Source organism: Hippopotamus amphibius, chromosome 12 (genome assembly GCF_030028045.1).
Source record: "Hippopotamus amphibius kiboko isolate mHipAmp2 chromosome 12, mHipAmp2.hap2, whole genome shotgun sequence".
Taxonomy (NCBI): Eukaryota; Metazoa; Chordata; class Mammalia; order Artiodactyla; family Hippopotamidae; genus Hippopotamus; species Hippopotamus amphibius.
In genome coordinates, this window is record NC_080197.1 from 34,538,415 (window position 1) to 34,556,578 (window position 18,164).

Consider the following 18,164-nt stretch of genomic DNA (forward strand, 5'->3'; position numbering starts at 1 on the left):
CTGCTGGAGGACAGTTTTGGGAGAAATCCTGGGTGCATCTCCGAGCTTCCAGTGGGATCCTGCCCTAGTTGCCATGGCAGCAACCACCATATACATCCTCCGTTTATAACCTCCCGTATAGCTCCTGTTTCCCTTTCCCCATCTTGCTTTCCACGTGCCCTCACTCTTTTGTCCTGGGATCCCCTTCAGAATAAACTACTTGCACTCAAGTCTTTTTCTTGGACTTGGCTTTCAGAAAACGCAAACCAGGACACCTCCCAACGTGGCAAACGCTCCTTTGCAATCTAATCTGCTACAATTTCACAGTGACATTTGAGGCTTTTCCTTGTTTGTCTGGGCTGGCCTCTGGGTGTCGTCTGGTCCAGGCTGGTGGGGTATTTGGGGGGCTTTGTATAGCCTCTGTGTCTCCACCATCAGGGGCCAGCCTTCACCCATTGCACCCTGTACGTGAACCCCTTGATCCCCATCCCCATCGTAATTCCTACACAGTGTTCTTGGTGCCCTCATGGCTTCATCACCTGGATTCATAGAAGTCACCAAGAGGCTCTGTGTTCATGGCAGGATGGGGGCCATTTATACAGAGAAAAGAAAGCTCTCTGCTCGGCAGTGCACCTGATGGACACAGTGAGGATGAAGGCAGGGAGGTTTGGGGAAGAGCCTTACTGGGGTTCTGTTTTGGATTCTACCAGACTTTACATGGGATGGAATAACAGGTGGAAGTGTGTATCAGCTAGGAGTCTCTCTGTTCCTCTTAGAGAAGAACCAACCCCAACTGGCTCAGCCTAAAAAGGGAACACATTGCCACATGTAATGAAACGTTGACGGTTAGTCTGGCTTCAGCCTCTCAGGGGCTGCAATGTGAGGTCCTCAAGACTTGGGCTACCCCCGCCTCTGGGTTTGGCTCTGCTCACCTTCGCATGCTGGCTGCATTCTTGGACTCCCAGCATCCATGCTCTCCTTCCAGTTTCTGGCTCACAGGGAGAGAGTGGGCAAGGCTCTCTCCTGGGAGCTCTGTTTTGATTGGCTTGTCTCAGTTATAGGCACACCTGGAAACCAATCATCATGGCCTGCAGGATGTGGGGTTTTGATTGGCCAGGCCCTTAGCGAGTGCGTGAGTGATGCTCCACCCAGACCAGGTAAACATAGCATGGGGAAGGGGTCATTCCGCAAAGGAAATTCTGAGGTTGATTCAAATTAGGGGAGGAGGGATGCTGGCAGGGAGGGCGGCAGGCACTAAACTCCAGTTTAGTTAAGAAAATTAATTCCTGATGGAGACTTATTGAATCCCTCCTCTATGCAAGAACTGGACGCCAATTAGAAAAAATTGGTGTCATCAGGCAGCTTACAGTCTAATGGAAGAAATAAGAAACATATACAGGTATTGGAACAGAATGTGTCATCTGAAGCTGTGATCTCCAAACTATTGGAGAATGGACATTTATTTAGAAATTGTGCTGAAATTAATATTGTAATATATATTATGTATACATTTTATTTATTTATTTATTTATGGCCGAGCAGCGCCTCGCAGCATGTGGGATCTTAGTTCCCGGACCAGGGATCAAACCCACGTCTCCTGCATTAGAAGGTGGATTCTTAACCACTGGACCACCAGGGAAGTCCCTGTGTATACTTACATTTAAACCTTGTATCTAATTTGGTATTTGTAAGTTTTTCTGTTTAAAAGAGGGATCTTGGAAATTCCCTGGTGGTCCAGTGGTAAGAACTCCACACCCTCACTGCCAAGGGCCTGGGTTCAATCCCTGGTCGGGGAACTAAAATCCCACAGGCTGCGTGGCTGGCCAAAAAATAAAGAAAAATTTTTAAAAGTAATAAAATAAAAGAGGGACCTCAACATTGCATAAGCTTCAGGCCCCACAAAACCTGGACCTACCCCCTGATTTCTATATATCAAGAAACATAAAGTTAAGAGGAAGAAAATAAAGATTTTATTAATAGAGCAAAACATTTCAATTTTACTAAAGTATTATAATCATTAATATTGTTATGGTCTATGAGTGCTATTTTATTGACGACAACATGATTGAATATATATAAATCATTTTTGAAAATATTAGTTCCATACTTTGAGATACAGCCATTTGGAAGTCTGTTTAAGTTTCAGTTTAATATTGACATTTAGTGGCTGTCCTAACTGAAATAGACAGTTCACCAAGATACACAGATCCAAATGGAAGAAACGCATCATAGGTCATACCTACCAAATCAACACATTAATTTTTCCATTTCACCCACCAATTCTGCAAAGACTTTATTCACATCTTCCCATTTTTCCTGGTTTCAATCAATCATGCTACATTTCAGAAGGTGTTGAATTTACATAATTTTAACAAATTGATTCAAAACTCATTGAAACTCTGTGTGTGGATGTTTTTAATCAGGTAACATAATTCTACTTCCACGTTTTACGGTGGAAAATATGATTGTTTTAGATGCTACGGATTTCTGTCATTTTTGGAGGGTAACACAATTTCTTGATATTTGTTTTCAAAATGTTCTCTCCAAAGAACAAACTTCTTTAGAAAAGTAGGTATTTTTTCACCTGGTTGTTAAAATATCACCTTGAAGGGTGTGTGTGTGCGTGTGTGTATGCGCGCTTTCTGAAACTACCTGCTAGGTACATACTTAGCTGGTGGCCACATGTCTTCTCAGAAAAGGTTGGCATATTTGTAGCAGTTGTCTTTTTTTTTTTGTAAGAGAGAAAGCATAATTCATCTTTAAGTTCATCAGTTTAAAAGAATTTTTTGCCAAGGGATAGTCGATGAACATCCATATGATATAAACAGATTTCATGATCATGCCCCCATCTCATTTCAAAATAGTGTAAATATTTTACTGTCTTAAATACTATCTGCAAATGTACTTCCCTGAGCACACATAAAGGGCGCTGTGCTGGACACTGAGAGCAAGTGAGCCAGGAGGGCCCCGCGCCCACCTTGCGCTGGGCCTTTAGGCCCCTCACCTGCCCTGGGTGACAGTGCCCTGCTATTACATTAATTATGGGACATGCTGGTACGTGGGCTCAGTGGGGGTGCTACTGTCAGCCTGCATTATAAATATTAAATATGTATTTTTCTTATTTTTAGATCAGCATGTGATACAGATGTGGGGGTTCTCATATTTTCTTCCCACTCTTCAATAAGTCATGTAGCCCAGCCTCCTGGGGTACACAACTCTACCCTAGATATAAAAAAAATCTAAGCTCAAGGGTTATTCAAGCCTTTCAGTTTTCAGAGGCTGCAACTGAGTTAAAGTGAGTAAACTTCTCCAGCAGTCCACCGTGAGCGACAGATCTGGCCCTAGAATCCCAAATCACCAAATGCCCGAGATGGTGAAGTCCTGTGACCAGAAGCCCAGCCTCTGGGGTCCTTGGAACATAGCAGTTTGCTTTAGTTAGTAGGGCAGTGAAGAAAGATGGAGCTGTTTGGAAAAGAGGAAGTTCTGAAACCTGGCTGCTGGGGCCTGATCTTCTCAAGCCTTTTGAGGCAGATACAGAGGAAGCATCTCAGGGCAACCACCATGGATGCAGGGGCTTGTGCTCAGTGAGGGGCCTTCCCCGTCCCTGGGGAGGAGGAGGGGACCCTGCATTTGGGACTTAGAGGTGGAGAGATGAAGCCAAGCGCTGTCCTGGGAACTTGAAGGTGCTCAGCGATCAATGCCTGTAAACAAATGGGAAAAGAAAGACCCAACCCAGCACCAGGCTGCACAGCTGCCCAGACCCTAGTGTGCACACAAGTCACCTGTTTAAATGCAGAGTCTCACTCAGGGGGGTTCTCATTCTGCATTTCTAACAAGCTCCCAGGGGATGCTGATGTGGCTGGTCCAGGGACCACACTTTGAGTAGCAAGACTGTAATGCAAACAGTTTTGTTTGGGAACCCAGAACACTTAGATTCTGTTTTAGGTTTGCCACTAAAATTCCCGGGCCTGTCATTTAAACTTAGCCCCACATCAAGGGGCATGACCCCTGAGGGATGATGTAGAATCACCTGGGGGGGTCTTTCCCGGGGATTGGGCAATGACTCCCCAATCCCACCCAGGCGGTGGCGTGAGCCAAGGGCTGTGACAATGTGGCTGTCGGGCACCCACCAAGTTTCAGTCTGGGGTGGGGGTGGGGGCACAGGGAGGAGAAAAGCCCAGTCAGCCTGGGTCTCCTGGAGCCTTCGACAGGCGGGAGTCAGGGGGAGCAGTGGAGACAGTCAGGGATGAGTCTGTCTGTGATGGGAGCCCTGGAGGAGAAGTAGTTCCGGGGACTTGTGCTGAGGGGGCGTCCTGGAAGGTCGGGAAGGCTGTGTGGAGGAAGGGGTTCTCCCTGGTAGCAGTGGGGGTTTCTATGGGTTCCCCCACCTTGGCCTCCGAGTCTCACAACCAGACCTGTCTTGCTTTGCCCGACAGCCATGGCAGAATCTGCATCCAGGGCCAGTTCAGACTCTCACCTTCGGGCTGGGTGCTTGGGCTGCCCTTGTTCCCAAGGCTACTGCATCTCGGACTCACTGGCCTCTGTGTCCTGGGGAGGGTGTGTGGGCTGGGCTGTGAGGGGTGGGTGTCAGGAGGGGAGGGGAGGCACAGCAACAGTCAGGACTTTGGGGGGAGTAGAGAGATGGCTGGGCCTTCCCACTCCCCTCCTGTGGGGGGGTTTGCACAGGGACTGGTCATGGGACTGGCCTCCTGGATGCAGGACATGACTGGACAGCACACATCCTACCATGCGGCCCAGAGCCCTGGCAGCCCGCTCTGGTTCTCCGTTGGGGCCCCAGCTCGCTGGGCAGGGACTCTCTCCCTATGCCCTGCAGCCTCCCTCTGCGTCTCTGGCTTGGAAACACTGTCTTTTGGCAAATAACACTTGAAACTATTTCCTGGGGCCTGGGCGCAGCAGCTCAGACTCCACTGTGCCCCTGCAGAGTCCCACTCCCCTGGTCGGACACTGCATTTCCTGCCTCCAAGAGATGCTCTTGCTGCTGCTGACAGCTGTCTGTGCAGGAGCCCTGCGGAGGGCATCGGCGGGAGGGCCCTCGTCTGTGTGCAGGTGGCCAGGGGTTACTATCCCCTCTTCCCATCGGAGGGACCAAGAAGCCTCAACTTTCCACAGGGTTTTCCTCTTGGGTGGAGGTGCGGTGCTTTGATACTGAGATGCGGTTTAAGTGCAGCGTGAGAGCTGCAGCTTCTGATCACCGTGGCGCACCCAGAGCGCAGGAGATGGAGGACCCGCTGGGCAGGGCGTGTAGACGCAGAGAGAGGAGAGGTTTAAACGGAGCCTGTGGCCTCCCCGCAGCTTTAAGTTCTCTGGATCTGCCCTCCTCTGTCTTTCTGGAAGCTTTGAGGCTGTGGAGGTACCCAGTGCCCACGCCCTTCTGCCTCCAGCTTCTTCCTCTCTTGTGTTTGGAGAGCTCGCAGCCTCTCCACAGTCTGTGCTCCTTTCCAAAGACCAAGAACCACGCAGAGCCACGCTTTTCCTGCAGCTGGAGAATCCGTGTGAAGATCCACATGCAGAGGCCAGCCCTGCCCTCCTCCCCCTGTTCACCCACAGAGGGTGAGAACCATGGCGGGTGGGGGTCAGGAGGGGGCGCTGGGAGAGGGCGCTGGAGGGGCAGCTGTGCCGCACTCGCTCACTCTGCAGAAGGCGGTCCCAGGGCTGCGGGCTGATGCGAACCCGCCCTCCGACCCCGGGGTGAAGACCCAGGGCGCCCAGAGCGGGGACAGCTGTGTAAACTGCAGGGTGGGGTATTTATAGCCGTGCTGAGTGCACTGCGCTGGTCTGGAGGGCTGTAGCCAGGCCTGCCGCCACGGGCTCTATCTCTTGTTCTGTTCACTGAGTCTTCTGGACGTTCTGTCCTCAGGGTTGTGTTAGGCTCTGCAAGACTCAGTTTCCGCACCTGCTGCCCTGATCCTCTGGGTGGTTCTCTCCATCCCGGTTTTCAAGAAGAAATGCTGTGTTCTAGATCTGGGGGAGGGGAGAGTTAACATGACCCCTCAAGGGGGGCTTCTGACCCCAGGAGGCCACTTTCCCTGGGCTTCAAGCTCTGGGACAAGGTGGGACATGCACACCTGGGCTTTGGAGTCATATCTGGCTTGAGTCCCAGCTCGTGCTGTTTTACCCCATCAGTGAAATGGGTGAAACTCCGGGGAGAGTGCGGAGTGAGAAGGCTCAGGACAGCTGCAGGCACACGGGCAGGGGGCTGCGGGACAGTTCTGATGCTGCTGCGGCAAACCCACCCTCTGTAGACCCTCATCTGAAGGGGGTCCTCTCCTCTTTGGAGGACAGGTAGGCCCACCTCTCTGCTGGGCCTGGGACCCTGTTTGGGTTGAGGGTGCACACAGGAGAAAGTGAGTTGGTCTTAGGGTGAAGCCAGGACCCAGGGCACCCGAGGATATCCATTCTTGGGGTCAGAAATCCTTGGGCTTTCCAAGCCCTGGTTGGGGGAGGAGGGAGGGGAGGGGGGAGGGAGGGAGAGAGAGAGAGAGATTGAGAGCAGGAGAGGGCGAGCGCACAGCTCTGTAATGGAAAGTTGGCTCCCAGCCTCACACTCGTTCCTTCCTTAATGCCTGTGCTTGAGTCTTGAGTCCAGAACCTCTTCCCCTCCAGGAGGCACCCTGCCTTATCTCCGCGGCCCACTCCTGTCCCCCTGCTCCGAGCTGGTGACACGTGACGTGTGAGCTGCTGCCTCCCTCCTCACCCCCCGCATCCCCTCCCTGACTAATTAGGTGAACTCGCAACTTCCAGGGCCTGGCAGGAGGAGCCAGGAAGGCAGTGGATGGGGGCCAAGGGGTTTTGTTGATGTTGCTCAAGTGTAGCTACGCGGAGCAGCCTCTGCCGAGTGGAGTCCAGGGAAGCTGGGGGTGATGAAGGGAGAGCACCTGCCCAAATCCCCTCTGCCTTCCCCGCTGCCCACCCACCCCTCCTCCCTAAACCGAGACTGTAACCCTCCATGTCGTGACCAAGGGACTGGCTGAGTCTCTGAGAAATCCACATGGAGTGGAGCATCCTGCATCCAGTGGGGTTTCAGGACCGTTTTCTTTTGTGTGTGTGATGCTTTCACGGGGTGATGCTCCTGACTCACCACTGTTCCTAATAGTTTCCAGGGGAAGTCGGTCCAGTGAGCCTGTCTCCACCCCTGACCTATTATAAGGTGCAGGCTGCATTGTGGATCTGTCTTGCTATAGCTGAGTAATATCGCCAGTTGGATTTCATCCTCTCTAGGGATCTACCAAGAATGTGGCCTTTGGGGTCACCAGATCTGGGTTCAAATCCCCATTCTGCTCCTCTTTGCCTTCTGTGTGATCTTGGGCAAGTCTTTTAATCTCTTTGTGCTTCAGTTTCCTTATTTGCAAGTGGAGTTAATAGTTCAAAATAAGACTGTTGTTAAGATGAAACATGGCGAAGAATGGAAAATTCTTTGCACATAATAGACGCTCAGTAACTGGCTGTCATGATGACTGTTAACGTGGGGTTGATGTGGCCTTGGGTGGGTTCTGAGTTTAGGCAGATCACTTCTACTCTGGCTTATTTACTCCAAAGGTAAGTTGACCTGAGAACCAACTGCCTCTTCCTACCTCACCAGCAATTTTGTGAGGACAAAGAAAATGGGGTGTAATATCGTCACAACGTGGTTCTCAGTGGGAAGTAAGTGAATGCAATGCTTTGCTTTCATCATTCATATTTTCTCAGACTCTGGTCTTCCCATCAGTATATCAGTGGTCAGTGGTCAAATATATTTTTGTTGAGATAAAAGTTTGTAGGGTTTAGAATCCAGAGGCACTGCCTTAATAGTCTCTAATTCCTGAAGCTATTGAATCATCATGTAAAAAAATCCTCTAATTTTCTGCTACAATAGCTGGCTTTATTTTTATATCTCTTAATTGGTATCAGCTTTTCTATCAGAATTATGGAACCATGGAAATCTGGCCTAAGCAAGAACTTTGGAAGTCTTTGGAAGGGATGCTCTTGCTTCTTTGCAAATTTTTGGAATCTTCCCGAATGTTAGGATTGCAGCACCGCAGAGCACTTTTCTTTGACCCAGATTATGAGAAGAGCAGAACGGCCAATCTGATGGTCTTGTGTAGGCAGGACGATGCCATCAGTGTCCTGCCCGCATCACTTTGTCCTCACGTCTTCGGTGCACACGGGCACCATCCAACTTTCAGCACCTGTGTCTCATTCTCTAAGGCCTTTTACTGGACACCAGAGCCCACGTTGGTTGGAAGTGCCAGGGAATTGATGTCCCCTGGGAACAGCCTTCATTCAACCCACAGCAGACCAAGAGCAGGTGGATAAATACCCCAGCTCCCTCACCCCTTGGGTGTCTGAGTTGCATGTCTACACTGGCTCCCAGAGCTTTCCAGAAGGGTCAAGCTCTGGTTCACCCCATTTTAGCAATGGACTTGAAACACACCTCCAGTGGCTGGCTCCCCACCCTGTCCCATTGCCCTGTTCCCCCACAGATGCTTCCTGGGGTCACCCCCCCATGTAAACCACCTGTATTCAAATCCTTGTCCTCACAGAGTCTGCTTCTGTGGAAACCCAGCCTGAGACAAATGGGGTGTCTTTCTCCACACTCTATATATCCTTTATGATAATCTGGTGTAATATTCACATTTTAGGTCTGCCTATTGAATTTTAAGACCACTGACCTTATTCCTTGTTTATGAGTTTTTGCAATTTTTTTCTCTGCGTGTCACTATTCTTAGTGCTAAGAATGAACCATTCGTGTAAACGAGACTGCACACATGCGTTGCTTTGACCTTGAAATATCTTTGGGACTGTCCTCCCAATTATGGCTAAACTGATACATCTGGCCATCATGTAGGTTCTTGTATTTCCGAAATTCTCTTCCTGCTTACCTTCTGCGACACCCCTTCCCTTGCTTTTTTCCTTCCTTTCGTGCTCTTTTACTGAATGCTTTGACTCTACTTGCGGTCTCAAGGAATGTTGAGTTTCCCACGGTTTCTTCTTCCATTCCCTTCTCTTTAGGAAACCCCATCCGTACACGTGCGCTACTCTTCCCCGGTTGCTGATGGTTCTCCTAACGTCCTGTGTAGCTTAGCTGCTGCCCCGAGGTGTCTGCAGCAACGTTACCCTGGCAGCACCCCGCCCTGTGCGTGGTCCACCGACACGTCAGATCCAGTACCATATTCTCCCCTGACAAGCCCTTCCGTCTCTGTTCTTTCTTCTGGCGCTTCTGTCACCACGGTCATCTCCGCCAGACATCCCCGCCCTGTTAGACGCTCAGCCCTCGTCACACGTGCAGTGAGTGACCTTCCCCTTGCTCAGGCTCTCATCTGGTGTTTGTCAGAATCGTGTGATGCGGGATTCACGGGTCCGGGCTCTGGGCACGTTGATGTGGTGTCTAAGCCTGGGTGAGACACCGCAGAGAAGCAGATCCGGAGCAGGTGTTCAATTGCAGATGGTTTATTGGGGCGACAGTTCAGGGAAGTACTGGTTGGGGAGTAGATGCTGGTGGGTAGGAGCCAGTCATACTGACTTAGTGGACTCGACGGTGCCCCCTTTTTCCAAGTCCAAGTTCAGGGAGGTCACATTGGTAGCTTGAAATTGGACATGATGGGACTATTTACACCATGGAAATCGGCCAGTGGCTACAAACCAGGACTTTTTCCCCTGGAGAGTTGGTTGTTCAGTATTTCTCAGCATGTCATTGGACGCATGGAATTAAGACAGGGAAGGATGGTGGCCAATAAAGTGTGCTTTATCAGGAGAGTCACCCAGCAGAGAAAACTGGAATCCAGTGTAGAACACACACTTCAGAGTCATCCCACTGGAGCCGTGAGGCGTTTATACACCGCCTCTCCCAGTCAGGGGCTGAGGGCTGCCTTTGTGGGCCGGCCCCATAGGATCCAGCAGCCAGGGAAGCCCTCAGGAGTCAGAGGCAGGATGGTGAGCACCGGTGGTGAGAGGTCTAAGGGGTGTTGGCGGGACGGAGCGCTGATGGCTGAAGGCACTGGGCCCCCAGCCTGGGGAAAGGTAACACTCAGCTGTTAGTGATGTGTGGCTGTGACCTCTTTCTCCCCAGACCTCGACTTCATGGACCTCATTGGGCAAGACAGACAGTGGACCGTGGGGAGGAAGTTAATGCAGGTGAATGACTCGCTGACTTCAGAAGATGTAGGGCCGCGGAGCAGCAAGAACTGCACTGAACCAGGTAAGATGGTGGCCGTGCTGAGGGCTTTGCGCTTGGGGGCGGGGCTGCCATTCTCTCTGATGGAAGCCAGGGAAGAGCTGGATGTTGTGTTTTTCCTTTGAGTTTTAATCCATAAAGACTCTGAGGATATTTAGGGGCAGGTGTCTAGAAACTCAAAGGCAAGATCCTAGGGGATGATTCAGGTGTGTTTCTACCTCTCTGTTTTTTCCCTCGGGCAGTGGGGGAGGTGAGTCAAAATACTGGTGTCAAATGTGGATGCTGGTGCTACCCAGAGGGACAGTGGGTCAGGAGCAGGGTGGGTGAGGGCGTTCTGTGGCCGTCTTCGCTGTGATGCCTGGAATCCTCTCTGGCTGTTTTTTAATCGAGAGCTTTGTTTCTATCATGGTAAAGGCACAGGTGTTGAACCAGATCCTCACCTGTGATGCTGAGTTTCTTGGAAGAAGTGAGTGTTCGTTATCAGAGTTATATTTGATAGCTATTGTGTCTTTCCTCGGAACATTTTATCTCTAATGTTACTGAACATTAAATGTTTTAAATTAAGTGTTACTGAAAATGAAAGATAAAACTAACACAAGGGGATCAAGGGGACTTGGCAAGATGGGGACTCATCTCAGGAATTGGCAGACACCCTCTGGACGGATGAGGTCCTGCGCGTTTAGACCAGAGATCTGCAACCTTGTCCTGGGAAGGGCCAGACAGTAAATATTTTAGGCGTTGCAGACCTGATACTGTCTATAGTATATTAAAAATTTTTTTTATAATTCTTAAAAATTTAAAAACAATTTTTAGCTCATGGGGTGTGGGACCAGACCAGGCCTGTGGCCACTTTGTCAAATCTGACATTGAGTTCTCAGATCTCGGGGGTCTTCCTTCCCTGCCTGGTGGGGTCTCGGGCCTCAAGGTTGCCCCTTTAAGGGCCCAGGAGCTCGACCACACGGTGATCCCACCTCCAAAGGCTGGCCTCATTTGAGTGTCATGCTCGAAGGACATAGAAAGTCTTCATTGCAGCCCAAAGAACCTTAGACCTCAGAGTATAGAAGGTGAAATTGTGTGTCTGCACTTTTTTGGAAAGGTGGATAGAGGTACCCTTTCCCACGCCAGAAAGAACTAAAAATAGATTACCCCCTCCCTGCCAAAAAACAACCTACAACCCTACATGATCTGTATTCCCTAAGCTAGAGAATTCAAGGGTTCCTGCGGCTGTTGCTAAATGCTCTGAAGGAATGCTCCTGAAGGTGAGGGTAGCCTATGGCGGCAGCGTGAGCTAGAAATGAAAACTAGGGACAAAGGTTTCAAGTGGCCCCACTGTGTGGACAGAGCCACGTGTGTTCTGAGAGGTGGGCATTTGTGGGGGCCTGGCCTGAAAGGCGAGTCGTTGCCATTGCCAGGAATGGTGTTTGCTGATCTGGTCTTACAGCCAAAGATTTGTCAGCATCTTTCTGCAACTAGTAGGCAGGAGGTGACTGGGATGTCAGAGACAGGAGAGTCAGTACTAGGGGGTCCAGCGTCACCTTGGGTATACCTTTGGATGGGAAAGAATGGAGTCATACAGATAATGGTGCCTGCTCAGGGACTGGGATCCTGCTCTGCACAGGGCCAGCAGCGGTGGGGGGCTTCTGCTCCCTGTAGTGGGGACTGTGTGTTGGGGGAGGGTGCTGTGTCTCTGTGAGTGGCACTGCTTACTGTTTCAAGAAACGCTGTTCTCAGAGTGACAGGTGTAAAAGAATAAAGCATGTGAAAAGCCATCGCAGGAGAGGAATGACTGAGCTCACAAGTTGAACAGAATATGTCCAGGTTTCTAAAAAGAGCTTGAGCCCAGCACCTGCTGGTGTTGGCAGGGAGGGCACAGGACAAGGAGGGGAGGAAAGGCTCCAGGGGAGCAACGGCGGGGGCCGGGGAGGCAAACAAGAGCTCCTCATGCTGCCTCGTAGGGTAGGTCCAGGAAGAACAAGGACAGGGAGGGGCAGCCTTCCTCTCCTCCTCTGTGGACCACAGGCACTGGGCTTGATTTCTGGGATCCTCGACTGCAAACCAGATCCTAGAGGGAAGGTGATCATGCCTGAAACAAGGGTCCTGTTCAAATCCTAGCACATCAAGGGCCTGCCTGGAGCCTCTGTCCTGCACGAAGCCTGTTGCGACCATTCTGTTTTCTGAACGTTTTTGGTATAAAACATCTCTAACTACACTTTTTTTTTTTAAATTTATTTACTTATTTATTTATTTTTTGAGGTACACCAAGTTCAGTCATCTGTATTTATACACATATTCCCGTATTCCCTCCCTCCCTCGTCTCCCCCCCCCACCTACACTGTTTAATATGGACATATAACGGCCCCTTAAGTTCAAATTAATTTAAATGAAATACAATTAAAAATTGAGGTCTCCATTGCCCTAGCCACACATCAAATGCCCAATGACTGCGTGTGGTTCATGGAAAGCTCAGAACATAGAACATTTCTTTTTTTTTTTTTTTTAATTTTATTTATTTATTTATTATTTTTTGGGGGGTACACCAAGTTCAATCAACTGTTTTTATACACATATCCCCGTATTCCCTCCCTTCCTTGACTGCTCCCCATAGAACATTTCTGTCATCGCAGAAAGGTCCGTTGGACAGGCTGGTGTAGAATGTCCTTTTGTCTTTGGACGTGTCTCCTGTCTTTCCAGCTCAGTTGCAGACGTCTCAAGGACACAGAGCGGATGTGTAAATCTAGAGCCCCGTCCTGGGGTCATACTCACCTGGGTTTGGATCTCAGCTCAGAAGCTGAGGGCAAGACAGCCAGACTCTCTGAGCCTCTGTGTGCTTCTCTGTGAGATGGAGGTGATCATTCTGACTGCTCACAGCCACCGTGAGAGTTGGGAGTGATGCCGTCGGGGGGGTGTACCAGCTTGGTGCTGCGGATGGTGGGCCCACAGTGGAACCTCACTCCCGAATTCCCTACTGTCTGCTGGGGGCACCTGTCCCTCCGTCACATGTGCGTCAAGGAACTACAGTGTCCAGCCCCTCCTCTTGGGAATGGGCAGATGTGGCCCATCTGAGTCAGTCAACAGGCCACTTCCTCAGGTGGCCCAGGCCCGAGCAGTGGCCCGCTGGGCGGAGAGGCTCAAGCACCCTCTTATAACAGAAGATCCCCCTGTGGTGTTGAGTGCAGCGCCTCTGAGGAGCCCTCTGTTCCTACAGGAGCGTCATCAGAACACGGCCACCCAGTTGCCTCAGCGCTCTTTCCAGAAAGCTGTCAGATGTCTGCTTCTTAGTCTTGACTGAACAGATCTTTTATGAAGAAAGTTGAGAGCCAGAGCATGCAAAAAGTCCTGATATCGAACTAAAATGGAATAATATTCATCTTCTCTACCCCCAGCCCACTGGAGGATGAGCCAGGGCCCGGCCGGGAAATGCTGCCCAGCTGCTCTGAAGAGGTTGGCGTGGTGTTACTCGTACTGGGTCGGTGTGGGTTTCTGCTCTGAGTCTCCTGTGCGGGGCTGGGTGGTGAGCCATCTGGACCAGCCTCCTTCCTGTTTGTGATGGTGTCACAGAGCAATGGGTGCACACAGGGACAACGTCAGGGCTCCCTCTGTGCCGAGGGCTGAGTGTTTACATGGGGACCTGAGTGTTTGGGGTGGGGGTGGCCATGGGAGAAACGGGGTCAGGTCACAGGCGGGAGTTCATTTGGCTCTTGTCATAAAGTGCGTCTGTCAGGCTGTGTTCTTGGAACCTCTGGCTGGAGATGCCATGGGAGTGAGTGAGGTTGTTTTGGAGGCTGGTGATCGGGTGGCCTCCATTCTGGTTGTGAGGACAGTTGGGGGATGGGGCTGACTTGCTTGGCAGATGTTCATTTCCTTACCTGGAAAACAGACCTGGGACTGCTTTATCCCTTCTGTCCCTTCCGTTGCACAAGTGCAGTCATTCCAAGCGATTTCAAGAATAGAGATTCACAAAATCTTCCACCCCCAAGATGCCCAGCTCCACTTCCCTTAGTAAATTACTTCTCTGCCTCCCCAGAATCCCATGCCCTCCCTCCACCCTCCTTTTATCCCTCTCCCCCATCCATTTTCCTCTCCTCTTCTGCCCCTCTCGCTCCCTCTCCCCCATTCCTCTCTCCTTCCCCTTTCCCCTCCATCTCCCTCTCCCTCCCTTCCCCTCTCCCTCCCTCTCCCTCTTTGATAACCAGGGGACAGCCAGGATACCTGGGGCCCATTATACAGTGGCTGTGCTGTCTTGGGTGGGTGTGGCAACCCTGAGATGGCTCACTTTTCATATGGCAGCTGCCATTTTAAAGACACGTTGGATGTTTTTGGGGATTGCTTTTTTTTTTTTTTTAAATGGCATTCTTTCCCCTGCCCCTCCAAGACATGGTTTTGTTGAAAGTTTGTAATTTTTTCCTCTAGATCTGTATGAAGAAGACTGAGCTCCAGGCTCTAATTTTTCTGCCATCGTGCTAGCCCTCTGTGAATTTTTAAGATTGTTTTCTTAGCCTGACACTGCGATTTCATCTCAAGCCTGGAAACATTGTCTTTTGGCAAATAACACTTGAAACTGTTTACTCAGATGACTTATTATGAGAAATGTAACTTTGAATAAATTTGATCCACGGAAAATTAAGTTAGCCAAATGTAATATTGAGGGTGGTAGACAACTGTAGCAGAGATGGGTTCCTGGGAATCTTTATTGGTACACTTTGCAGACTTTTATTTCCACACTTTGCAGTCTGTTTCCAGAAAAAAAAAATCTATCATCTTTCAGTTTTTAGTTCTTTAATATTTTAAGGAAATGAGCTTTTCCTCAGAGTACCTCTTTCAAAGAAACTTTGGAAGAAGGAAGCTATTTAAAATGATAGCCTTTGGCATGGGCTTCGCTCTGAGATGGCTGCATTTTCTTTTTTTAAAAAAATTTTTATTGGAGTATAGTTGATTTATAATGTTGCATTAGTTTCAGGTGTACAACAAAGTGATTCAGTTATACATATACATATATTCATTCTTTTTCAGATTTTCTCATATAGGTTATCACAGAATATTGAGTAGAGTTCCTTGTGTTGCAAAGTAGATCCTTGTTGGTTATCTTATATCTAGTAGTGTGTGTGTTTTCATCCCAAACATCCCTGCCCTGCACATTTCCCCTTTGGTAACCATAAGTTTGTTTTCGAGATCTATAAGTCTGTTTCTGTTTTAATTTTCTTCTGATAAAGGGCTCGGCTCCCACCCTCTGCCTGGCTTGTAGAGTCCGAGGTCTCTGGAGGTGGGGAGGCCGCCCCGAGCCCGTACTGCAGGCCAGAAACCACAGAGACTGAGAATCACATGTGAGCTGTCCTAGAGAAGGAAGGTCAGAGGTCGGGGTGAGAGAAGCAACAAGGGGTGAGTCCAAGGGTAGGTGTGGACCATGAACAGAGCCTGGAGACGAGGCTTGCAGTGGTGAGCAAGTGCAGGCTGGTTCAGGTGCAGGTGTGAACAAAGGAAGAGGTGGGATCCTGCTGTTTTTTGAGTTTGAAGCATAACAACAGGGTCAGCTGGTTTAAAACCACAGGCATGACCAATCTACAGAGCACTAAAGGTCCAAATCTCTCACCTTTTGCAAGAAAAAAAAATGAGACCCAGAGGGCATGAATGACCTGCCTGAGGTCACAGGGCTTGTCAGAAGCAGAGCAGGGCCCACCACTGTCCCCCATGGATAATCAGTGCATATCAAAATAATTATCTAGAAAATCTGACCTTTGAATGATCTAGAGGAACGCAGTCCTGTAGAAATATAATGCAAGCTACAGATGGAATTTTAAAATTCCTAGTAGCTACATTAAAAACATAAAAAGAAACAGGTGAAGTTAATTTTAATACTTTATTTTATTTAACCAAATATTTCCAGAGTATTAGGAATGACAGTTTTCAGTTACCTCTGTGTTTTATCCCTGGGTTCAAACCCAGGAAACAACTAAGATTTTTTTTAAATCTTAAAATGTTTACTTTATTGTACTAGCTCACATAACTCTCACTAACTTCTCTCTGCAGTTGTAATTTTGATAATGATTCACATAGTTGCTGTTGACATTCTTAAGTGGAACACCTTACAAACTTGGGATCTGCTCTTTAATATGTATCAAGTTCTTTACTGAATTAGGGTAATAGTAGCAGCTGTAATAAATGAGTCCTTCAGACTTGGCGGTTTAACATAAAAGAAGTTTCTTTCTTTCTCACATGAAGTTCTGGTCTGTGGGTGGCCCTGTTGCTAGAAGTGGTCTGTGAACTCTGGAACCTTCCATTTTGAGGCTTCCTGTCCTCACACTTGGTTTCCAAGGCCACTGTGCTTCTCTTCTTTAAGGGGAAAGGACAAGGAGGGTTGTGCGTAGCTGAGTTTTATGGACCAGACCCTCCCTCCTGCTCAGATTCCATTGGTTAGAGCTCAGTCCATAACCATGTCTAACTGTAAGGGAGCCTGGGACATGGATTTTAGCCCAGTGCCCTGGAAGAAGAGAAAGCAGGTTTTCCCCCCAAACATTTTTCTTATTGAAAAAACAAATGCCTCAATTTTCCTTTATGCTTATCTCAAAAGCAATATACTCCCTGTATAGAGAAATCATAACCCAGACTGACATCTTCTAAGGCTGGCTTAGCTCTTGCTTTAACCTGCATGATTCTCACCTGGTCAGGTGACACAGTGTGATTCTCTTTTCACTTTGAAAGGATCACAAGTGAGGTAGAAATTGTCCCAGTTGTGTCTGTTTGCAAACTGAACAATTTTTTTTCTTTGTAAATGCAAGGAGCCTAGGAAAAATAGTGTGTGTTTGAGGATGCATGAAGTCATTTGAGATAATGTGGATAGAGCTTGGGTCCCAGAATAAATCCTGAATCTTAATTCCATCATTTTCGACCTATGTGATGCCAGGTGAGTTTCCTACATTCTTTGAACCTCATTTCCACCATCTATACAATGCAGATTAAGATGCCCGAGTCATAATGTGAAGTAAGCTTTGTAAAACAGCAAAATGTCAATCATAGTAGGTGCTTAAATCATAGCTATGTTATCTTTGTTACCAGAAGGATCCTTGGGGATCTTGTTTAAGAGAAGAATAGATGTTCATCCTCTAAAAATGCTTGTAAACCCCTGGTCTGGACCAAGGGTTTGTTCCAGACAAAGGAACAAGGGGGGTCTGGGTGTCTAGACCCCCTGTCCCATCTTCCTTGCACCTTGAAATGCTTCCCTTTTGGGTCAGAGGGTGACGCGTGCATGTGGGTTTGGCCACAGGTGAGCACATGGGGGCAGTGAGCGCTCCTGTGTGCGGAGGCCACAGACAGTAGAATGGTGGGGCTGGGGGCACCTGCCATGGGGTCAGCTCAAGCATCAGCCACCTCCTGGCCCCACCGCACCCCTTGGCTGCACCCTCGTGGCCTGTGACAGCGATGGCTGCTTCTTCCTTTGGCCAAGGAGCAAATGTGGCCCCGGGTGCGTCTCCAGCCGTCTGGGGTTCATTCTTGCCTGGTTCCCACTCCTGAACCGTTTCTGGAGCAGCAGCGTGCCTGGGGTGCCCGAGGGGTTCCGTACTCTTTACGCACTGGGAATTTATCTTGTTCCACAGGTGATCTCGTTTCACTGATGATGCCAGGACCGAGCTCTAGAGGCGTGAAGGGGCGTCTCCAGGGTCCACCTCTGGCTGGCAGTAGAAAGAGGACCAGCGCTTGCATTTCCCGGCTTTTCTGACCTCTGGCCACAAGGCTGGGCTTGTCACCTCACCTTGTTTTTGAGTGGAGTCAGTCTGAAGTCACATCTGAGTATTGGGGTCCCCAGGAGGGCACCGCTGTGTCCTCATGTGAGTGCTCTCAGGTGCCTGAGGGCAGCGGTTCTCAAAGTGGGACAGATCAGCCCCAGCAGCAGCCCCGGAGCTTGTCAGAAATGCCCCTCCCTGGGCCCCAGCTGAGCCCTGCAGGTTAGAACTTCTGAGTGGGGTCCTGGCTGTCTGAGTGTCCCAGGCTCCTGAGGCATGTTGCATGCACTGTGGTGTGA

At 49.4% G+C, this 18,164-nt stretch overlaps 1 protein-coding gene across 2 annotated transcripts in view; it reads left to right on the top strand.

Annotated features, from left to right (window-relative positions):
• The window catches only part of SLC24A3 (solute carrier family 24 member 3), a 465,173-nt gene that overhangs the window by 51,588 nt on the left and 395,421 nt on the right, over positions 1-18,164 (top strand). For both annotated transcript variants that reach the window (XM_057702549.1, XM_057702550.1), the window contains exon 2: positions 10,046-10,174. In XM_057702549.1, coding sequence (XP_057558532.1) covers positions 10,046-10,174 — 129 coding nt within the window. The remainder of the gene's footprint in view (positions 1-10,045; positions 10,175-18,164) is intronic.